The sequence below is a fragment of the Gadus morhua genome, chromosome 8, assembly GCF_902167405.1.
Source record: "Gadus morhua chromosome 8, gadMor3.0, whole genome shotgun sequence".
In the NCBI taxonomy this organism is placed as follows: domain Eukaryota; kingdom Metazoa; phylum Chordata; class Actinopteri; order Gadiformes; family Gadidae; genus Gadus; species Gadus morhua.
In genome coordinates, this window is record NC_044055.1 from 18811802 (window position 1) to 18836785 (window position 24984).

Consider the following 24984-nt stretch of genomic DNA (forward strand, 5'->3'; position numbering starts at 1 on the left):
CACCGGAGCCCCGCTGCTTCTGCTACTTCAGATTGATGTGGAAGAACCAGAGATGTCGGAGAACCTGACGCAGTCGTTTGAGGTTCATAATATCGTCTGGAGGCGCACACAGCTTTTGGCCGTGATAATATATTTTATATGATATAGATATCTATGTATAATATTCAATTATTTAGATACAGAGCTCCAGGTCTCCCGCCGGAGCACCCGGAGTGTTTACAGAACTGTAAAACACGAGCGCAATGCGCATGGTCCCCATGGCCGCAAGCTGCTCAGGGCCACACCCCCAGCCTCCATCTTGACCCGCCTCTAAAAAACGGCACGCTTGTGGAAAGCTCATTGTGGGACTGGCTCGTAGTGGCTGTAATTCTGCACCAAGGCTGTATTTCTTGAACTTCTTCAAGTATTGTACTAGGGGCCCACTAACACCTATACAAAAGCATTCATAAAGTAGCATGCCATGGGATCTTTAAAAAAAATACACAAAATAGTCAAGTAGAAAATGTTCAAATCGAAATTGATTTTTACAAATATTTATCCAGCTGTATAAAACATTTAATGAATAAAACAAATATACTCAGAAAATCGAATAATAATAAACTCTGCTGAAAAGGTGGCGAGATGGCAACGCATACCGTTTGTCCAAAGTCTGGAATAACTTCTTGAAACCCTTGCCCTCGACTGTACCGTTAGGGTGCATATCATTAGCTTAAAGTATACAATGGCTGCTGTTATGTTCTTCTGCTTATCCGTTCTTGTGCTTCTCCGAATTTGACGGTTAAGGAGTCGCGTTATACCGTGTTGCTGAGATCGATGTCTGACTCTGCGTTGATGTCCAGGGGGTTGTGGTCTTGTCTTTTTGTTTCGTTATTAATTTGTTGTGAGTGACTTTGTGTTTTAGTTAGAGATGGTTTAATAGATTTGTTGTGTTGCCAAGTGGCGCAGATATCACCTCCAGGGAAATCTTGCATATTGTATGGTGCTCGTCAGATTCATAGAATCCCAAGTGTTCCCGTACAAGATAACTTTTTCTACCCTTTTTTTCGAGCCTCCCTCTGCCATTTTTAACTTGCGCTGTTTTTTGAATACCGCCGGTCACACACACAACTGGCCTCCTTCACCTTACAGCTGCTTGACAGTGAGTGCCAGACAGCAGGCCCTCGTTGAATGCTTTGGGGGAGGGACTGAATGGCCCATGTGCGTCTCTTTCAGAAAAACTCTAGGCCTACTTTACAACGAAAAATGGCAAATATATAGTTTCAGCTTGATTAGTTCCCCTTAGTTCCTCCGGCCTATAGGTGGTTCATGTTGTTGGATACACAAAGACCGGCCACCATTCCAGGTCAAAGGGGAAAGCAGATGCTACTTCAATATTTTTTACGGTCTCCGAGGGTTACCTTTAGGCATCCTCGGCGAGACGCCGTCGACCCCTAGGTGATCCTAATGAATGTTTTGATCAACGGTAAGTTGCTTAGAATCAAAGCGAAGAATCATACTAAAATGAAAACATGCTCACCTAGCCTCCCGTTCTCTTCCCTCCCAGGATGTGGGAACAGTTCGATGAGCGGGGAGATGTACGACGCGGGCTACCGCCGCATCACCAACATTGACTACTCGTCCGTGTGCGTCGACGCCATGGCCGCCCGCCACGCCCACTGCCCGGGGATGACCTGGCGCCAGATGGACGCGCGCCAGCTCGACTTCCCCGACGCCTCGTTCGACATCGTCCTGGAGAAGGCCACGCTGGACGCCATGTTGGTGGAGGAGAAGGACCCCTGGAAGGTGTCCCCGCAGACCGCCTGTCTCATTCACCAGGTGCTGAAGGAGGTAGGATAAGGGCTTTGTGTTATTTGTTTTAGGGTTTTTAACGGTTGTAGAATTTACTTTACATATCTCCTACTCTGTTGGAGCAGAACTTCTCGGTGATACGGGCAAAGGGACCCCTTGTTTCTTGTTTTGATATTCTGTCAAAGAGAAACTAATTTAACCGAGAATATATAAAAGAAATACACTAATTTAGAGGCTCTTCAGAATTTTGTACAATGGGAAGTATCTGTGGTGTACAGGTTACTAGCGCCGGCCAAGTTTGTGTTTGCTCTCAGCCAATTACAAGCTCACGGATCCCCACCTCCAGCTACATGATTGGTTGAAACAAATATCCGAGAGATAAATGTCGCCTAACCGACACAGATAGAGACAAACAAAAACATGTTCGAGTAAGCAGCTGCCATGGCAACCTGTCGATGACGTCAGTGACTCGATTGAGGCTCGTTGAGACTTTTATTTATTTACCCGCCGGAAAGGGAACTTCCGTCTGGGAGCGGTTTACGTTTACACTGCGTCCCCCCCTCCATCAGTCAGTGTGACCAGCGCTCCATCAAGAGCTCTTATGCTGCCGGCGGTCCCCCACACTCACAGCCCGCTGTCTCCATGTGACAACGATTGCGCTTACACTAAATGCAACACTTGACATTGACCACCCCTGGCCTCCCCGTTTCAAATAACAGAGTGCTGATGGAGTGGAGTTGTGAGCGGTAAACTACGCTTGCTCTACTTAGTCCCTGCGTGCCGACAAAACAAGTTTATTTGCAGAGCGTGTCCGGCTGCACGCTCGCAAGCAGCGGAGAGAGCTGTGAGTTAGAGCGTTTGAGGACGGTTCGTAGTCTGGAGGGATCGTCCTTTAACCTCCTCCATGTCTTTCAATGACCGCCTCACACTCAAAGTGAGAGTCCGTTATGGCGCAGCTCTGTCAGGTTACATTTGTCATCCGCGTGGACCGTTCCCCAACCCTGATTCCACGCTCTTTTTTTGGTGTTGAATAGAACGTTGCAATGAATGACAGCCAACCTGTTCTTACATCCTGTACAATAGGAAAATATGGCCAAATATTGACACACACACACACACACACACACCCTTCTTTCCTCATATCGCACTCTTCAAGAGATGTATGAAATTGCAAAAATCAATGGTGCTATTCAATGGTGCCAAAACACACGAGCACACACAAACAAACACACACATACTTTTATCCTCATCGCACACCCTCAAACACAATCCCATACTTTGATACTCATAGCACACACACACACAAAATCAAACACACGCGCACACATACTTCTATTCCCAACACACACACACACACACACACACACACACACACACACACACACACACACACACACACACACACACACACACACCCATACTTCTATCCTCATAACACACACACGTGCGCGGCGGGCAGCGTACCCGGACTGTGCTGCTCTCAGCGTGGGGGAGAGTTCCTGGTGGAGGGGGGGGGGGGGGGGTGCAGCTAAACCTGAACAACAGAGGAGCTCGGCATCACGGCCGCCTCTCCTCCTCACCTCACACTTCCGAACATTCCGCCTTCTCTCACCTCACTCGCCCACTCGCTCGCTCTCGCACACTCCTTCCCGTCCCTCAGACTCCATCCTCTCCCCTCTCGCTTGCTTCCCAGCCTGGGCTTAGCAACATTCTAATGTGTAATTCGTATTATCATTTATTTCCTAGTGTGCGTGTGTGTGTGTGTGTGTGTGTGTGTGTGTGTGTGTGTGTGTGTGTGTGTGTGTGTGTGTGTGTGTGTGTGTGTGTGTGTGTGTGTGTGTGTGTGTGTGTGTGTGTGTGTGTGTGTGTGTGTGTTTTTGTATGCGTCTGCTTGTGCGTATGCTTGTCTCTGTGGGTGTCGGTGTGTGTGTGTGTGTCATTTGTGTGTCTTTTAGCTTACTGTACAGCACATTAAGTGTGTTTGTGCATGTTTGTGTGTGTGTGTGTGTGTGTGTGTGTGTGTGTGTGTGTGTGTGTGTGTGTGTGTGTGTGTGTGTGTGTGTGTGTGTGTGTGTGTGTGTGTGTGTGTGTGTGAGCTCATGGCTATCATGCGTGAGTGTGAACTGTAACACAAGTGTGTGATGCTCCCCAGAGGGGATGAAGCCTCCGTCTCTGTCCTGTGCCTCCCTGACGACGGCGGTGTCTCGGCTCGCTGCTCCTCCGGCTCCGTCACGATTCGAGAGGTCCTCTCGCTGCGCGTCCGTCCGTCCGTCCGTCCGTCCGTCCGTTTGTCCCTCTGTCTGTGGGCTTGTGGGTGTGTGAAGTGTTGACATCGTGGGCGTCGCTTGGTCTCGAAACAACTTTATAAAAAAAGAAGAATGTTTGGAAAGAGGCGTGGGTTGCGGGGGATAAGAGACTGCAGAAGAGAGAGAGGAATAAGTTCAGAGACAAGAAAACTGAAAGAGGGGTTGGGGGGAGAGATGGGGGGGGGGGGGGAGACTCACTTTCCCTCCTTGTTAGACTGACACGCAGGGAAAGTGGGGGCAAAGGGTTATATTAAAGAGGGGGAAGGCACAGTAGAGTAAGAAAACAGTGCAGCTGCAAGACACAGAGGCAGGGGAAGAGCGAGAGAGACAGAAACCAGGACTGACAGAAAGCTAATGAGCAATTGCCCGAGTGAGACAGATATGAGAATGAGGGGAGAGGGAGAGAGAGTGGAGGGGGGGGGGGGGGGGGGGAGAGAGAGAGAGAGAGAGGAGAGAGAGAGAGAGAGAGAGAGAGAGAGAGAGAGAGAGAGAGAGAGAGAGAGAGAGAGAGAGAGAGAGAGAGAGAGAGAGAGAGGGAGAGAGGGAGAGAGGGAGAGAGGGAGAAAGGGAGAGAGGGAGAGAGAGAGATGCACTTTAATCTAGAGTCTTCCTTACGAATGTTTCATCATAAATGTAATAAGAATCTCAGAGAGATGGGTGGTCTGAAGCGAGGGGGCAGGGGGCTGTGTGGATACGGGAATATAAAATGGTGGATGGCGGGTACTGAGAGATTCAGATCGGGAACGTAGAGGAGTGGGAGAAAGTCAAACATCTACAGGGAAGCTAGCCATTATTGTCCTAACAATTATCTCCTGTCCTCTGCTAGCTTGCGGTCGTTGTTTGATCATCCCAGCGGGACGATATTGGGCCAGAAATCAGTAGCGCAGTTGTAGCGTTTAGTTAGCCATTGGCTAGCCCTGCCCTATCGGCCCCAAGTCTGATGGTGTATTTGTATCATACCAAATGTGGACGCACAGTCACCATTACGTTACGTGGAAGCATGAGGGCTAAGCTATCGAAAAAAAAAAGAAAAAAAATTCAATAAAATGCTTATGGGAAAAAGCGGTGCGTGCAGACGAAAAAAAATAAACTGGCAAAAATAAATCTAGAGTGGACATATTGTAGACAGCACATGGTGACGGGGACCGCCGCTGTTGGAGTGACGAGACGAGACACACGAGGCACTTAAATGAAACACTCTTCTTAATGCACGCTACTGTAGGTCTTGCGAGAGCTACTTAAACACAAACACATACACTCCTCCGCATACAAACTCGCAGCGAAGTCCGCTGCGCACTGAGGTGTGAAATTTATTTCACAGCCTAACAGGCTCTGAATCACTCTCGCTGTTGCTATGGAGACCCTGGTTGGATATCGTCTCAGCCTAACACTTTTAATTGCTAACCTTCAGACCTGCTCAAAGTGGGCGAGACAGGGGGGTTTATTTTTAAGTGGACTTAAAGAATCCAAGCTTCTTGTGTTATTTTTTGTTTTTGTCCGTCCCGTTTGAGGCTAAACGCTGCGCATCGTTGAATGACCCAATCCGATGCTCGCACCAGATCGCTTGGTGGTTCAGAGTGAAATCAAATCCTGATTGGAGTGTGTCTGGTGATGGAGTTATGCAGTTGGAACATAATATGATCCCTTTATTGTCATCGAACAGTGTAATTGAGCAATGCAGCATTCGCACATTTCAAACAGCAAAAAATTAGTCTAGTTATATCTAGACTCAATCAAGTGGCTAAATGTATGCAGTAAATATAACATGTGTTATCTGTTACCAAACAATAGGATATGACAATGTAACCTGTCAAACAATAAGGTGTATAACAATGAAACAACATGACAAGCCGTGATATTGCACTTTGGGATATTGTATATTGACTCAAATTGAAATTAAAAGTGTCCCTACATACAAGTGCAGCGGTTAGGAATGCAGCCATACCAAGGTGCAGTAGAAATGGACCAACCTATGGTATGTTCTAGAAGTGTACCTGGAGTACAGATCTGTGTTACACAGATCTCAGACCCGAGTCCAGTGTCAGTGTTCAGTTCTCGTGCGGATCTGGGGTAGAAGCTTTTCCTAAAGTCGGTCGGTCTGTGATTTGACGGACCTGAAGCGTCTCACGGACGGCAGCGGCGCAGACAGATGATGTCCAGGGAGGGACGGATCTCTGGGCGCGTGCGCCGCTCCGCTGAGTCAGTGACAGCAGAGGAAGTCCTCCACGGAGGACCGCGAGCGGCCGGACTCCTGGCCGGTATGGATGGCCCTCTGAAGGGCTCCATCGTGGCTATAATGGGGACACGGTAGGGCAGCACACTCTGGAAGGACCCCGGCAGCTCCTGCTGTGGTCTGGTTTCCCCGAGAACCCCTCAGGAAGTGGAGCCACGGCGGTGCCTTCTTCACAGCGCAGTGGTGTTGGTAGTCCTGGAGAGGAAGTCGGCAATGTAAAAAAAAACAACACAAAAGCAGGGACCCTTTCCACACAGACCCCGTTGAAGGATAGTGGGTTGGGGTCCGCCCCTTGTGAGTCGTTTTGTCTTTGAGGGGTTCAGGAGAAGAGGGTTGTCCTTGGAGTCGTCCCTGGGGGCCGTCTCGTCTCCGGAGAGGAGTCGAGCAACAGTCTGTGAACTCGGTGAACACAGTGTTGTGTTCACCGAGCTAACTCAACTATCTACTAGTAAACTAACTATGTCATTAATGTAGAGGATGGGACTCAACACACGGCCCCGTGGGGAGCCTGGGCTGGGTGGGGTCTAACAGTCTGGACATAGCCCCCCTGGTGGTCCAGGTGAAGGTGTGCCGTGTGAGGAGCAGTCGACCTCCAAGACTGCAGTTAAGCTAATGGACACGCCCACTCTCAAAGCTATACCCCTCACTTAGTGAGCGAGCCTGTGTGTTTGTGTTGTAGTGGCACCAACAAAGGAATAAACAGATAAAGATGTGTGAGTCAGAGGAAATGAACGCAGAAGATAGTCATGGCCTTTGAAGGGTTGAAGTCGGAAGGAAAAGGGTTCAAACTGAGTTAATAGTGGAGAATTCTGGGTATGAAGATATTAAAAGCTTTTATCGCGGCAAAGTTAAATGTATTGTTATTTTAGGTGGATAATGATGTCTTCAGCTCGCACAATTCTTATTCTGAGGTGTCCAGGGTGTCTAACAACATTGACGCACACTACCTCACAAATTGAATAGCCTTTTGTACTTTTGCCTTACTTCCTGTGTTACAGTACAAAAGAGGATCTCGAACCTTGTGTCCGCTCCATAGTATTACTGGAGTACCCAGCATTAATCCTTTTAGTGGGGGGTTTTTACTCTTTAACAACTGAGGAAACGACTCTCTTCTTATGTAACCAGTAAGGCAGCTCTGGGTATAGCGATGCCATGGCAACAACCAGTTGATGATCTTCCGTGTCACCTAACCCTCACAATACACAACAACAACTATTGATAATATTCATGATCTCTTGATCTATTCTATGATAGCTATTCTATATGAAATTATATAATTGGTTTAATATTGTCAATAAAAGGAAATTATTATAGCTATTTCATAATTTAATACATCATGAATAATCAGCTCATGTTAAAATAATTAAAATAAATACTAGTTGTTTATAAACAATGGCAAATGCCTATCAAATGGCAGTTTTCAAAAAAAGAGTATTGACATTATAACATTAGCCTGGTCCTACCAGACTCTCATACTTAATTTCATTTGCACAGAGAGTCTGGCCACTCTCCATTGACAAACGTAACTCAATTGAAGGCTGGTGTCTGTTGGAGTTTAAAACTATTGGATCTGCCCAGTGCCACTCTGGATCTGCCATAAACAATCGGTAACATTTGACTACAACTGAATCTAGCGCGCAACCTCAACGTCATTGTTCTCAGCCACTCCCTCTGTTGGCTGATTTGACCGGCAAAATTTGGCCGGAGAAAACCCGCGAATACCGCAAACCCAGACGTATTACTGAAGAGAAATTAATATTAAGTGGAAGTACGTAGGCAGGCGGGGCCAGGCTAGTATAACATTGGTGCAGTCAAGGAATTCAAATTTATTTCCTCATATGAAAAAAGAAGGAAAGATTTTTTGCGTTTATTCAAACATAAACTGCATCGTTGACTTGGGATTTTTACTTGATTAGTCACTCAAACAATTAATTAATTATAGAATGTAATTCATACATTGTTCTATTTCACTATGTTATATTGAATGCAATGATTAAATTGTTTCCAAACAACTCGTTTTCATTGTTATTTGGATTAGGATTATTTCTGAATTGGATGTATTCATTTCACAGATCATAACCGAGGCTTGTACTTATGGACCCTCATTTTACACATGAATGATAGAATGACTATTCTCTCGTTCTCTGAGAGAGAGAGAGAGAGAGAGAGAGAGAGAGAGAGAGAGAGAGAGAGAGAGAGAGAGAGAGAGAGAGAGAGAGAGAGAGAGAGAGAGAGAGAGAGAGAGAGAGAGAGAGGGAGAGAGGGAGGGAGGGAGGGAGGGAGGGAGGGAGGGAGGGAGGGAGGGAGGGAGGGAGGGAGAGAGAGAGAGGGGGAGAGGGGGAGAGAGAAAGAGGTGTTCCTCTGCATTGATTGGTTTTCTTCTACCTGGGGCTACTTTTCACTCCTCTGATCCATTACCAGGAACCACAGAGTCCTGCTGGGAAGACGACCACAGGGGAACAGGCATGAGGCCACACACACTTACTACGCACACACAGAGACACACACTTGATACACAAACACAAACAAACACTTAATACACACACACACACACACACACACACTTAATACACACACATAGAGTAGAGACACACACTTAATGCACACACACACACAGACCCACAATTAATACACAAACACAAATATACACTTAATACACACACACATGTACAAACACACACACACACACACGCACACATACATTTTAGATAACACAACTACGTGCCACGCACACTTAAGTGTAGATACAAAATGCAAAACAGCCCGGTCTGGTAGCTTGTATTCCTCACATTCGGCTGTTAACAAGTCAACTGGAGCTCTCAAGAAAACCTCTTGTTTTTTTTATCCCCCATCATAGTTCACATAGAAGAATAACAAATTGGAGTAATAGAAGATATTAATAGATACTGTTGTCATCAAGCCATGTTGGAAATGTTTTTATAACAGAGTTGGTTCAACGTGGGGTCTGTTGTGCTGCCGACAGAGTTGCCGTACCGTGCCCAGAAAGAGAGTGTTCTCTGAGAGGTGTGTGTGTGTTTCTAGGAACATGACAGCCACCTACGTAACCACCTGCATAACACAACAACAACAACAATGGCCGCCCCCCTGTGTCCCCTGTGTGAGGTGTTATGTTGAGGTGCATCCCTCGGTGGGCATGAACTCTGGGCCAGGACAAAGTGGATTACGGCAATCCACTGTCTGCCTTTCCAACGTTAACTCCCCTCTCTTTCACTTATTTTTTCTCAGTTTTTCTTTCCTCTTTCACTCTCATTCTCTCTCTCTCTGTGTCTCTTCCACTGTCCCTCTCAACCATCTCTCCCTCTCTCCCTGTCCCTGCCTCTCTGTGTCATCGCTCACCCTGCATTACCTCTTTCTCTCTCTCTTTCTAAAATCATTGAGGCTGAAAAGTAAATGCAGCCTAAGGCCTCTTTTAGGTCAGATTCTGGCCAAAAAGAGGCCATACCAAATAAACAAAATAATTTGTGTTTCATGGCTATAAATATAAAAAATACTGACTCCCACTTATATATGTTGAGTAATGTTTGGTTCACAAATTAACAACCAAATTTACCTGACATGTTAACTCATATTTTTTAACAGCTAGCTGTGTCGCAATGGTGGTTGCTACCCGACACCTAGGTGGCTATTACTGGTTGGTGATGTTGAAACTGTGGGTTTCAACATGATACAGAGGGACTCGGAAGGTGGAAGTAGCACTTTGTGACAAGAGGCAAGAATGCCCACAAAGAGTGAAGTTTAAATTGGCTTTTAGAACACCAAATATCTCTTCCCAACTTTCTCATTGGATCTGCGACATCATGTGACCATTGAGTCACGGCTCGGACGCTGTCTGAAAAGGAAACAGGAAGTTGAAATGAGGGCGGAGGATTGACACTGGGTCGAACTCTCCCACCGGGACACACAGGTGCACCTGCGTCCAATTAACCACTCTGTGTGTGACTATGAATGTGTGTGTGTGTGTGTGTGTGCGTGTGCGTGTGCGTTTGCGTGTGTGTGTGTGTGTGTGTGTGCGTGCGTGTGTGTGGCTCAAAGGAAGGGTTCTTCTCACGGCCAGCAAAGAGGCAGGAGCTGTTTGCCTGCGCTGTTGATTGTTAGTGTTGTTGTTGCACTAGTGAGGAGCAACCAGAGGGGCAGCCGGCACTTCCTGTCTTCCTCACTCACGCTTAAAGGAGAAATCCGGTGTAAAATGGATCTGGGATATGTTTAGCATGATGGCGAGTTGGAATGTTTGTTTGGGAGCAAAAAAGCGTGTATAGACGCATTCTTAAGTTGGCTGTTTTAAGCCGATGCTACCAAAACGCTATGAACTTGGAACAATGGGGGCATTTGTTATGGTAAAAACTAAATCGCTATTTTAAACGACTTAAAAGGCTAGAAGTAGCCCGACACTTATTTGTCATTTTATAAACACAATACCATCAGTAGTTCACCCGTCGATGCCATCTTGTTTTTAAGACTCGATAGGTAGGTCGACGAACACAGAGATTGTGACACCCGTCAACAACACGCAAGCTCTGTGTTCGCCAATCTACTTATCGAGTCTTAACAACAAGATGGCGACGACGGGTGAACTACTGATGGCATTGTGTTCATAAAATGTCCTTCTCAATAAACAATCTGTACACTTACAAAGTTATGACAGCCTCGTTTTATGTTAAGACCTTTATTATACTACTAAAGAAGTGTCGGGCTACATCTAGCCTTTTAAGTGGTTTAAAATAGCGATTTAGTTTTTACCATAACAAATGCCCTTCTCTTTCCAAGTTTATCAGCGTTTTGATAGAATCGGCTAAAAACAGCCAACTGAAGAATGCATCTATATGCGCTTTTTTGCTCCAAAAGGAAACTTTCCAACTCGTTATTATACCAAACATATCTCAAATCCATTTTACACCGGATTTGTCCTTTAACATCTACTGCCGGATCCCAAAGCATTTCAGTTAACGTTTTTTTGCTTGTGTATGTATGTGGTGTGTGTGTGTGTGTGTGTGTGTGTGTGTGTGTGTGTGTGTGTGTGTGTGTGTGTGTGTGTGTGTGTGTGTGTGTGTGTGTGTGTGTGTGTGTGTGTGTGTGTGCTGTCTGTGTGTCAATGTGTGTGAGTGCTGGTATGTGTGTGCGTGTGCGTGCGTGCGTGCGTGTATATGTATGTGCTGTCTGTGTGTCAGTGTGTGTGTGTGTGTGTGTGTGTGTGTGTGTGTGTGTGTGTGTGTGTGTGTGTGTGTGTGTGTGTGTGGAGCACTGGAGCACACGTGAGGGAGCCGGTGCGTGGGGTGATCACCGCTCTGCCCGGGCCTGAGTACGGGTGGCGTGTGAGAGGGTTAGGGAAATCATGCAGTGTGTATGTATCATGTGTGTGTGTGTGTGTCTGTGTGCGTGCACTTGCAAAATTCTGCTCCATATCTGTATTAATAGGCAGCCGCCACATATGGAGGAGACGCTGCTTCCTGTATCCATAGACTGAGATCAGACATGTCAACGAGAATCTGGGCTTGATGAGCGCATCTACCAGTGTTTGTGTTCAAGATTTGTTATTGTAAAATGTGAACATAAATAAATGACCAAAATGTGTGTGTGTGTGTCTGGGAAATTTCGAGTGTGTGCACGTACTTGTTTGTTTGTAATTCAATGTGTTGTCAAATGTATGCCTGCACCGACATCTGCACATGTGTGTTGTAATGTTGCAGCCTCGTTCAGTGTGTGTGTGAGTGTGCGTGCGTGTGTGCGTGTTTGTTTGTTCTTCCCTGTGTGTGTGTGTGTTGGAGGACGGACCGCAGAGCTGATGTTTTGTAGTCCTCTAGAGGTTTTCACACGGCTCTTATTTTCTGCACGTGCTTAATCTCCACACTCGCCGCTCACAGCAGATGGTCTGCTTGAACATGCACGGTGTCATCACACACACACACACACACACAAACACACCATATATAAATCAAGATATGAAAACGCACATAAATAATCTCTTATTCAGCAGCTCACTCGCAAAACTCTAATTTAGTATGGAGCATTGTTGGTTATTAATTTTTGTGACTATCGTAGGATTTCTACTAACGTATTGTGACATGCCTAAGAAAAGATCCGTTAATGATGTCAACCCACTACATTATTCATGAATCACTTCAACATAAGCAACTTACCACACCTTTTCTCTACTGAACTACTGAAGTGCTTTACAACTACATTATTCAGCTCCCTCCCTCCATGCTATAATCAATCTGTTGCAGTCTTTCTTTAACCTCATCTCTCTCTCTCTCTCTCTCTCTCTCTCTCTCTCTCTCTCTCTCTCTCTCTCTCTCTCTCTCTCTCTCTCTCTCTCTCTCTCTCGCTCTCGCTCACTGTCTAACTCTCGCTCACTGTCTAACTCTCGCTCACTGTCTAACTCTCGCTCTCGTTCTCTTTGTTCTGCTTCTCTCTATCTTTCTCTCGTCCCTTTCTCCCTTTATCTGGCTGCTGGTAATCCAGCATTAGGATTTGTCCTGGCTGTGAATAGGGAAGCCTTTGGCCAGACACAATCCTTCTGTTCTCCTTTTTTTTTACATGCATGTTTGCAAGTGCACGAGCACACACACACATACGGATGCACACACGCACGCACACATTCGGATGCGCACGCAGACACAAACGGGCCCACACGGTAAACATTGTTTATGTATGTACATTTTGCACACACAAAGTAAACAGGCACACACAAAGTCAACATGCATGCATGCATATAAGCTTTAAAAAAAAAAAACCACACACACACAGACACACATGCACAGGACACGAGGCATCGTGCCCGGCTCACTGTTGCCTTGACAACCAGCATCGACTACAGAACACTGCTCTCATGGAAACAGCGGATGCCTGAAGGGGAGGATCATTAATTGGAAAGAGAGAATAAGGGAGCGACAGATCAGGAAGGAGAGAGAGAAGAGAGAGAGAAGAGAGAGAGAGGGGCTCAAGACAAGGAGAAGAAAGGGAGACAAAGTCCATGAAAAGAGCGGGATAATGAGGAAGATATAAGCAAGCTGCGGCGTGAAGCCATTTAGAGCGACGCTCTGCTGGAAGTGATGGGGCTTCTACGGCGCAGCGCGCAGAGATTTGGTGGGCAAGACATAGGGGCTGCTCATAAACTATACATATATTAATTTAATCATTCATTAGCACCGCTATATCCGGAGAGAACTATTAGTTATGTATCTTACCAAGTTTGCACCGTCAGGGCGTGTCTTTTTAATTGGCTCGGGTCTAAGGTCTGCGTTTCCTTTGACTTTGGGAGAACTTTGGAGACGGGAACGCAGAGTCACGTCGAGCTGAGAGTGGATGAGCCCCGAGATTCATCGCCCCCCCCCCCCCCCCCCCCCCCCCCAAGTATGCTTCTATGGCACACTCAGACACCTGCACTCTCTCAAACTGCATGTCAGTGTTCCACTACAAACCTTCTTTATTCTCCTCCATCCATCTTTAATGTATCCCTCACCCCCACCTCACCCGCACCTCTCCCCTCCCCCCCCTCTGCCCCTCCTCCTTTTGTTCTTTTGATCTCAAAGTGATAGAAAGTGGAATCGATTGAGCCACTTTTACCTCATTAAAGCTTCTGATATCATCAGTACGCAGGGGAGTAGAGAGACTCTGGTGGTATAATCTCTCCCTTGCTCCCCCCCCCCCCCTTCCCCCCACACGTATGGGGTCACAGAGGTCACACTTCCTCTGGAACAAACAGAGCCTTTTATTGTCTTATCACTGTTGAAGGACTATCATGGCCCTCATTAGTGCCGTATTCAAAACACATCAACATAATAAGCATATGTTTCAAGTAGGCAAAGGATAGAATAGGGGCGACCATATAGATAGATAGTAGATGGTGTGTGTGTGTGTGTGTGTGTGTGTGTGTGTGTGTGTGTGTGTGTGTGTGTGTGTGTGTGTGTGTGTGTGTGTGTGTGTGCGTATGCTTGTGTGTGTGTGTGTGTGTGTGTGTCCTTCTCTTCCAACAGAGGTTGGTTGTTGGTAGGACATCGAGCGACACTAAACCACAATAAATCCTGTGTGTGAGGGGAGTCCTGAACTCGGCGTGTACGCCTGTGTTTGTGTGGGTCACGTGTTCGGGCCTGGGTGCAGATGTGCCGGTGTGGGTGTGTGTACTTGCAGGCCTGGAGTGTGAATGCAAACGTATGTGACGTATGTTTCTTGACAGGACCCGGCCAACCACGGAAAACTCGGCTCGGCAAACCCCCGATCAATGGAGCCGGTAGTGGGGCTATTTTCCCTCAGTTTCTTCTTTTATGTTCCTCTAAAAGCGTGTGTGCGTGTGTGTGTGTGTGTGTGTGTGTACGTGTGTGTGTGTGTGTGTGTGTGTGTGTGTGTGTGTGTGTGTGTGTGTGTGTGTGTGTGTGTGTGAACGTGTGTGTTTGTGTGAGTGTGTGTGTGTGTGTGCACGCTGATGAACTGCTAATCATGTCGTAGTCCCAAATGATGTCAAAAAACGACCCTCATCTTTCATGGCAAATGAATGTCCTCATAAGACCTTTACCGTGCTCTGTTTTCAGGGCGGGAGCCCACTCTGAAAGCAGACGGTTGCCATGAATACACACAGACATTTCCTTCCTGGGAGGAGTGTGTGTCGCTCGACCATCGGTCGCTCTAACTGCATTTCCAACTTTGCTATCACAAACGCGGTGCGTGGAAGGTCGACGCCACTGTACATTAGCTCCTCCCCCTAGTGTGTAGCGTGTCGTGTGAATGCATAAACATATGAGGATGTCATCTCCTATTCCACTCCTCTGTTCCCCCTTGACTCCCTGTCCTGGGTACATAGTTCACGACCATCATTGATTGTGACCTTGAAGATTTCCAATAACGCTCAACAGCTTAACGGACTGCTTTTAGAGTACACTCGGCACCACCAAAAGACAAAAACGCAATCATCCGCCAAGCCAGCCTTACGGCCATCACTGTCTCGTGTTTGCCGAGCTCTTACGACATTCTGGACCAATAAGACTCTTGGTTCTGCCGGCACCATTCCCCAGTGACCTGGGCTTAACTCTTAAACCTGCTCCACCCTGAACGCTCTTAATATCGTGTGATGTAACTAGTTCTACAAAGCGGTTAGATAAGAATGTTATTGGAACAACAAGGTAAAAGCACTACGCAAATAGCGACGACGTGGTGAACGGCTGAAAGGAAAGTCAATGTCGTGGCCGGGCGGTGACGCGTCCGCTGAGGTCATGAGCTCTCTGATAGGAGAGCGCCAGCGTGTTTCCCCGGCCAGATCTATACTTTCATATTGACCTCCCCCCCCTTAGCACTGATAATATGTGTGTGCGTGTGTGCCTCGGCCTCTGCGTCTCTCTCTCTCTCTCTCGTTCTCTCTTCCTCTCTCTCTCTCTGTCTCTCTACTTCATGCTCTCTTTCTCTTTCTCCGTGCACTCTTTTCTCTTCCTCTCAACCTTTTCTAGTCCTTCATCTCAACACACGGCATCCCCCCCGCTGTCCTCCCCCTCACCCCCCTCACCCCCCACACCCCCCCTCCGTCTCCATTATGAAGAAAAAAATCCATCCTGACTACTTTCCTTTGTTTCAAACCTGCCACCCTACCACCACCGCCGCCGCCATGCCCCGCCTTGGCCGAGCCCGGACCACCCCCCCCCCCCCCCCCCCTCCTCCTGCTCTCCTACAGCCACTGTCCCACTCTTTCTATCCTTCACCTCCCTTCAACCCTGCCTTCGCAGCATCGCAGATGCCCTCGGCTCCGGTCCGATGTAAGCTGCCAGATGTGCGGAGATCTCCTTGCTTCACCAGATGGCCACCAAGGCTGGACACAGGCGCACATAAATACAGACACAGACACACACACACACACACACACACACACACACACACACACACACACACACACACACACACACACACACACACACACACAGACGCATGATGACAGACGCGCACACACAAAGACACTCACACACAGACACACACAGCAAAAAACACATGCATAAATACTAGGCCTGCAGCGGATTCGAATTGTATCCGAATCCGTTCGGTTCGTTTACCATAGTTCGGAGCATTCTGGAGATCCGCGGATTTCGGTTTCATGAAGGCATTGCCTTATGTAGCGTATTTTGCCTACTGTAGTCTACGTCCGATACAAAAGGGTGTTTAGGACCCAGCGGAATGCATTCTCTCCAGTGCTGCCCGGGCCAATGAGACTTTTCCCGCCCCTCCCTTCAGCCTGTCAGCGTTCAAAACAAACTGGGCTTTAAACGATTCCTAAATTTAAAGAAAGTAATTGATACAATTATATTCTAAATATACGGGAGATAAATACAAACGGGGGATAAGCGGGATGACGGCCTTCGAGGTCGACCGGTTCGATGGAAATAATGGACAGGTAGAGGCAACTCTGGCTTCATGCTGCGCTCGTCGCCAGAGTTCTAAGCCTTGTCGGCCGTTATCCCTTACATGTTACACTTAGTGCACCATGTTTTCAAATGCATTTAGGGGAACATTTATTGTACACAAAAGCCTTGCAAGTTGTCTGATTGCAGTCAATTAACACATTGCAAATAGCCTGTGGGTCTCATTAATTTTTGTGTTTCTCCCCCAAACCCTCTGTCAAAAAAAAGTCCGCCTTTTTACTATCACGGACATGATCCTAATCCGAACCGTATCCGAAACCGAGGCCCAAAACGGTTATCTGAACCGAACCGTGGACACACTGATCCGTTTCACCACTAATAAATACACACACACAAGTCGGCATGGGCTCCTCTGCGAGGAGATTGGGTGTGTCTCTTTTTGGATGCACAATGCCGATTTGTGGCGTGTGTATATGTTTGTATGCACATGGCTACATGCACAAGCCAGAAAAAGTCAGCACGACAAGCCACTTGCACGGCCTTGCTCTCCTCTCTGGGGCCTTGGCGAGCGTCACGCTTTAAAGGGTTCTGCTGACAACCCATGGACGTTGATGACTTGCTCATTTAGCTGTCAGCGGCGGTGTCAGAACCGTCGCCCCACTCTTGACACTGACCTACAGCTCCCTTGAACATGGCAGACGAGAGCTGCCAGGGGCTTGAAGGGGGCCATTAAGATGCGCTACGCTACACATACACACACACACATACACATATATTACAGTGGAGTGATGAGGTGCTTTAATGGATGTTTATGATGGAGTCCATTACAACTTGAACTGCCAATCAGTGCATTAGAGAGGCTGGTCAAAGGTGAGGCGGTAGGGTGTTGTATTGTGTATATATAATGTAAATTAAGACTCTGGTCTATATGATTCAGCGCCTGTCCAACCTCTTAAAGGTTATGCGGTACAGGCCTCCCTGCTCTTACATCACGCTGGATTACGTCCAAAGATGCGTCATGGAACCACAACATTGTATGTGACTGGCCAGGACAATCTCGGTGAGGTTGTTGCGTGGTTAACGCACAGAAACGATAGCGTTCAGATACACACAATGGCTCGTTTTCGTCTAAGTAGAAGAAGAGAATTTAGTTATTTTCTCTTGTATTATACAATGCTCTGCGGCTGTGAAGGAAAAAGCCAACGCCAGCAGTGTTCCATTAAGGCAGAACATGTGGAACGACGCTCTGTATACAACGCCCTTCTCTGGATTACCCCACAGACCCGAGGCCACGGCGAGCAGCACATCTTTCACGCCACTCTCCTCCTCGCGAGGGGACCGTGTCGAGCGTGTCCTCTGTAGAGGGGGCTACGTGCTCGCCGCGCCCCTGGAGGATCGTGGCGTGCGTGGCGCAGCGGAAGACCGGCGTGGGGGCCCGCGTCCGGGATGCCGTCACCGCACAACACCGGAGGTGCTGGTGTCAGACCCGGTCCCTGACACTGTGACGGCGCCCATTTCATGCCTCCAACCCCGTTAATTAAATCCATTGCTTGTCCCACGTCAGACATTTTAAAAATACTGCCTCGCAGGCAGCAGAGAGAGACGCTGTCTGGCTGGGGGAAGTGAGAGGACAGTACTTCAGCTCGTTGCGATTCAATTTCAGCGTTCTTGGTCTTTGTTATTCTTGTTATGGGGTCATAGCACCGTGATTCATAGCTATTCAGTTATGTACCTCATCTCAAATCAACAGCTCATGTAACGAAAACAAAGATAGATTTACTCCCCATGTAGTAGCGATGATGGGATTTAGACTTACGTAAAGGAATAATAACGATGGGATAGTTGTGTGAGTTAACGATGCAGTGGTACCGCAGCGGCGTGTAAGTGTGATACTAGTTTAACAGTAACCTAGCACACTGCCATAACACTTCAAATCGGTAGAGCCAAGAGCGAAGGGAGGGAGGGGCCGAGGGGGGGAGGGAGGGGCCGAGGGGGGGAGGGATGGAGGGAGGCTGCAAGGGTGGATGGGAGGAGATGTTATGGGAAATCAGGTGTCGTTCTGTGACTGGTTAAGCTGCGATGTCTGTGAACCTGTCCTTTATGCAATCAGCCGGAAGCGAGATAAGAAACTGTGTGCCTTGCATACAGCAGACTCCTTTCCTTTTCAAAGGGAAGGTGGGACATTGCTTTAAAGTGTAATTTTCATGTGAGTGTGTGTGTGACTGAAAGAGAGGCGGGTGATGCAGGGTTATTACATGAACAAAATCATAAATTCCCCCTGGAGTGAATTGGTAATCTTCATATGCACACACACACACACACACACACACACACACACACACACACACACACACACACACACACACACACACACACACACACACACATGCATACACCTGAAATATTCCCTGAGCAAGTGTCTTCAACCAGACAAACACACACACACAAGAGGCGAACACGCACACACAACTAGGGAGTCGAACACGCACACACAACTAGAGAGGCTAGTCCTCTGCGCCGATCTCCAGCGTGACACACAGTGGTTACATAACGTACCACGTGCACAGACTCAAATACCACATTTATGAATTGTGGTATTTTCCTTGTGTGGTGGGGGTGGGGGGGCATATTAATTATAGGATTTGTATCCATCTTCTACTACTAATACGACTACTACTAATAATGCTTAAACTAGGAGGAATACATCCTGTATTGGGTTGGTGGTGATAAACCTTTCCCCTCTCTCGTCCTCTCTTTACTCCTAACAGAGCTCCTAACATGTCTCTTCCTTCCCCTCTCTCGTCCTCTCTGTACTCCTAACAGAGCTCCTAACATGTCTCTTCCTTCCCCTCTCTCGTCCTCTCTGTACTCCTAACAGAGCTCCTAACATGTCTCTTCCCTCCCCTCTCTCGTCCTCTCTTTACTCCTAACAGAGCTCCTAACATGTCTCTTCCTTCCCCTCTCTCGTCCTCTCTTTACTCCTAACAGAGCTCCTAACATGTCTCTTCCTTCCCCTCTCTCGTCCTCTCTGTACTCCTAACAGAGCTCCTAACATGTCTCTTCCCTCCCCTCCCTCCCTCCCTCTTATTTCCCATCTCTCCCTGCTTCTTTGAGTGAAGTCCACCACCACCACCACCACCACCACCACCACCCGCCTCCTCTCGAGTCTGTGCCAGGGCCTGTTTCCATAGCAACAGGTTTCCATGGAAACTAGGTGACAGTGCAGTGCATCCCTTCTTTCCATTGCTAATAAGGAAAGTGTAAAATTCTAAAGTTTTTTTTTTTGTCTTTCGGTCTGTCTCTTTCTCTCTCTCTATTTCTCCATGTCCCTCGCACCCTTTTTCTCACTACCTGTGATTATCCAAATCATGATGAAAGGGATGGCTTTAGGGGCATATATTTGACCACAGGAACTACAATACAGTATTAAACTGAGATACGGTGTAAGCGTCAAGCAACGATACGTTCAGAATTGCAAATGTACGCCTCGTGACATTGTGTCGTTTTGCATGTATGCAAGTTGAGGATGAGGTCATTATGTAAACTGATCACCTCGGATCAATCTGTAGAATTAAGAGCTCTGTATTCAAAACCCAGCACATATGATCCGGCCTCCATCAAAAGAAAACCCTGCGTCTCATTTATGTGATAGGTTCAGTTTCTCTGTCTCTGTCTCTCTTTGTCTCTCTCTGTCTCTCTCTGTGTCTCTGTCTCTCTCTCTCTGTCTCTCTCTCTCTCTGTCTCTCTCTCTCTCTGTCTCTATCTGTCTCTCTCTGTGTCTCTGTCTCTCTCTCTCTGTCTCTCTCTCTCTCTCTCTCTGTCTCTCTCAGTCTCTCTCAGTCCCTCTCAGTCTCTCTCAGTCCCTCTCTGTCTCTCTCTGTCTCTCTCTGTCTATGTGTGTCACCAGTTGTTTTTGAACTGGCCTTCATCCTTGTTTTAAGACCCTGTGTTGTTAATATGCAGCCTATTTAAAGGGTACATTAAAGGAACTTTGCTTTGCCGCAGGTACAATCTATTTTTATGTACGCACTGAAATAACAGAAATGTGCAGCATCCGGTCCCTTCCCAACCTCTCTGTATTGTGGAGTGATGCGTAGAGAAATCGCAACCACTCGCTTATCATCTTCAAAGTTGTACAGAGACGCTTCAATTGGACTCGACTTTCCTGTCTCGTCAAATTACAGCGACCGCCGGACTGATGGAATCGCAGAACATCCACAAAAGGGAAAGATGAGACAATGTGTAGCGCTGTTTGAGCGGACGGCAGCTCGCGCATCCTATGTTTAGAACAGGTACATGTAGAAGGCATCCACTTCAAAACCGCCAAACCATGCAGTCTTAATGAAGACATCAGCCGCCTTTCGTGTGTGTGTGTGTGTGTGTGTGTGTGTGTGTGTGTGTGTGTGTGTGTGTGTGTGTGTGTGTGTGTGTGTGTGTGTGTGTGTGTGTGTGTGTGTGTGTGTGTGTGTGTGTGTGTGTGTGTTCGTGTGTGCTCGTACGAACGCGCGCGTGTGTGCGTGTGTGTGTGTGTGTGTGCTCGTACGAACGCGTGCCGGCACGCCGCCGGGTTCATCGCGAGAAGCCCCGATCCATAATCAAGAAGAACAGACAGCCGGCAGAGACTCAAAGTTTTCCCAAAATATTGATGAGTGTCACGTTGTCGCCGTCCTCACCCAGCCCTGGCGTCAGATGGTGGGATACGCAGCCACAGATTGAGGGATCGGGGGAGAAGACAAAGGGAGGAGGAAAGACGGAGTAGGAGAGAGCACAGATGGGATAAAGCTGTGACAGGCCTTATAAGTCCAAGCTCCTCTGCAGGGATGGCAGCTGCTGCCATCGCTAGGAACTATGGAGGAAATATGGGCACATAGCAGCCGCCGTTTGCGGTTCGACTGGATTGTGGGCATGGCAACATGGTCAAGATTTAGAGGGGGCGGCCTCTTTATGTCCATGGGGGAAGCAAACATCTTGGTGTGTCATCATTACTAGTGTTCATAGTATAGCGGCACTTGAATTTACCCTATGTGGATTTGTGTAGGTGACGTATATTAGGTTTCACCTGGTTTATTCAAACATAAATATGAGAATGTACATTAATACATAATTTTATTAGATGGATAATGTTCACCTCTTTTGGTTTTAATATTCTCTTATTTTTGCCTAAACTCCAGGATTTACTGCGATAGACATCTAGAAAGCTACGGATACGTTCAATGTACTGTAGAGAAAACATACAGTATTCCTCTTGTATATGGCGGATTGAGAAATATAAACATACAGTTTACAAGGAGATCAAATCTGCTTAAAACCGAGATGGTCAAAGACGGATCAAAATGAAGATCTTGGCTAAAGGTCAGATTTTTAGGTTCTGTTGCCCTACGGATCCATAGGCCAAATCAAATGCCGCGCACGATGCTATTGATCTCTGCCCCAGACAACAACAGGGGTTTGAGGAAAGAATAAAGGACAAGAGTTGTTAATTTCTCACGGTCTGCTCCATGGTTCACTCATGAACTGAGGAAAATGAAAACAGCTGGGCGTGTCTTGGAACGGCGATGCAGGCACTCTGGGCTCACAGTCCATAAGCTGGCCTTCCGTGAGCATCAAAAGGCATACTCAAATTCCCTTAAAGATGCTCGCTCACAGTTCTACTCCAGCCTAATAAATGAAAACCCTGGAAACTCTAAACAGCTTTTTTCCACCATAAAGCATCTCCTGAAACCACAACCATCCTCCTCAACTGAAGCTACAGAAGAGCAATGTAACAGCTTCATCGACTTTTTTAGATCAAAGGTCGACAGCATTCGCTCTGAGATGTCCAGCTCTCCATCTCTGCTTCCCTCTGACGCCAACACCCTATCTGCAAGTGTGTTGTCTCCCCTGCATCTTGCTGAGGTTCAGGAGAGCCATGTTGAGGAAATCATCAGGAAAATGAAACCCTATACCTGTACCCTGGACCCCATTCCCACTGCTCTGCTCAAGTCACACATCCCCACTCTCAGTCCTCTCATCACCAAAATTGTCAACCTTTCCCTTCAGTCAGGCTGTGTCTCACCGGCTCTCAAGGTCGCTGTCATCCGTCCCCTTCTCAAGAAGCCCACCCTGGACCAGGAGGTCCTAGCCAACTACCGGCCTATCTCCAACCTTGCCTTCCTGTCCAAAGTGCTAGAGAAGGTAGTTGCTTCTCAACTTCAGGACCACCTCAAACACAACAACCTGTTTGAAAAATTCCAGTCAGGATTCCGTTCAGCCCACAGCACTGAAACCGCCTTGCTCAGGGTGACGAATGACCTGCTGATGACAGCCGATGCAGGATCACCCTCACTCCTCATCCTCCTGGATCTGACTGCTGCATTCGACACAGTGGATCACACAATCCTCCTAGAGCGCCTCCACACCACCATTGGACTGTCAGGCTCTGCACTCAAGTGGTTCCAGTCATATCTATCTGGCAGAACTGAGTATGTCTCACTGGGAAGATGCAATTCCAGACAGCTCCCTGTCTCCTGTGGTGTTCCACAAGGGTCTGTCCTCGGCCCCATCCTCTTCATTATCTACATGCTCCCCCTCGGCTGTGTTGTCAGCAGACATGGGATGTCCTTCCACTGCTATGCCGATGACACACAGCTGTACATCAAAACTGCCCCACACCCCTCTGCTGCCATGTCATGTCTCACTGCCTGTCTTGGGGAGATAAAGGCATGGATGAGAAACAACTTTCTCCAGCTGAACAGCAGCAAAACCGAGGCCCTTCTTGTTGGCACTCCACACCAAGTTCAGTCATCCTCCATAACTCATCTCACTTTCGACAGTCAGGTCATACCCCTCTCCACCACAGTAACAAATCTAGGAGTTAGGTTTGACCCTCGCCTCACCTTCAACGATCATATAAAGCATCTGTGCAAAATCTCCTTCTACCATCTCAAAAACATCGCCAAGCTCCGCCCCACTTTAACCCTGCCAGATGCTGAGAAGCTCGTCCACGCCTTCATCTCCTCAAGACTGGACTAATGCAATTCACTGTTCACTGGGATCACTGGCAGGAACATCCAAAAGCTGCAGTACATCCAGAACAGCGCTGCCAGGATCCTGATGAGAGTCAGGAAATACAACCATATAACCCCCATTTTACACTCACTGCACTGGCTCCCTGTCTCATCCCGCGTCAACTACAAAGTCCTCCTACTCACCTACCAATGCATAAACGGTCATGCCCCCCATTACCTGCAAGAACTCATCACTCCCCAAACATCAACCCGCCCCCTCAGATCCAATAACAGTCTTTCCCTGCAGATCCCAAACACCAGGCTACGCACCATGGGCGACCGGGCCTTCGCCGCTGCAGCCCCTCGACTGTGGAACAGCCTCCCGGACCACTTAAGGGCAACACAAACACTAGCCTGTTTTAAGACTGGCCTAAAAACCTTTTTATTCATAAAGGCATTTCCTACTTTTTAAAAATTGTATACTAGCACTCTGAGATTCTGCTAGAATGAAGAGTGCTCAACAAATAAAATGAATTATTATTATTATTATTATAAAGTTAGCTCTGTTGCACGGATTTAGCATGTTTATGCTTAGCCTGAGGAGCAGCCTAGCATGCTGAGTGTCAGCTGCTTTATTGCACAGCGGTTCAGACAAAGGACAGTCAATTCACTTAGGCCATGTGCGCACTACATGGCTGAATGTAAAAACGTTTTGTTCAAGGATTTTTATCTTATCACACAGACTTAAGACTCCATTGCAGACTAATTGCATTGCCTTTTGGGACCACCAAAATACCCAGTATGCTGTAAGTTCTTGGTTTAAGACAAACTGAAGGAGTTCTCTGGAACTATGGGACTTCATGCACAGTTAATGTTGACACATTACTTTCACATTTTAGAGAACCCAAAAGAAGCCAGAGGCCAATTGACACTGATAACAACCCAGATTATGAAAAATAATGCAGTGAAAATATTTATAAAAAAAATGGAAACTATTATGTTGGGGAATATCTGGACAGATATAGGGCATTCATCAGTCATCGTTGTGCTACTGTGTTTGCCAGTCAGTGTGTGCGTGACATTGTGTGTGTGTGTGTTTCATTGCATATGTGTGCCACTATAGCTTTGTGTGTCGCTCCGTCTTCTGCTGTTCTGACAGTTTAATGAGGCCTGGCCTTTCCCTCTCTGTACAAAGCCTCATCACCTGTGACTCACCCGACGCTGTGTCACTTTACTAGCCTGTCTACGCAAGCAGCTGCCATGAGGCACTGCTTCGTCTAGCCCAGCTCTCCTGGGGTCTTGGGGGAAATCCAATC

At 47.4% G+C, this 24984-nt stretch overlaps 1 protein-coding gene across 2 annotated transcripts in view; it reads left to right on the forward strand.

Moving 5' to 3' along the window:
* ece2a (endothelin converting enzyme 2a) overlaps window positions 1-24984 on the forward strand; it is a 79874-nt gene that overhangs the window by 35015 nt on the left and 19875 nt on the right. For both annotated transcript variants that reach the window (XM_030364029.1, XM_030364030.1), the window contains exon 3: window positions 1544-1827. In XM_030364029.1, coding sequence (XP_030219889.1) covers window positions 1544-1827 — 284 coding nt within the window. The remainder of the gene's footprint in view (window positions 1-1543; window positions 1828-24984) is intronic.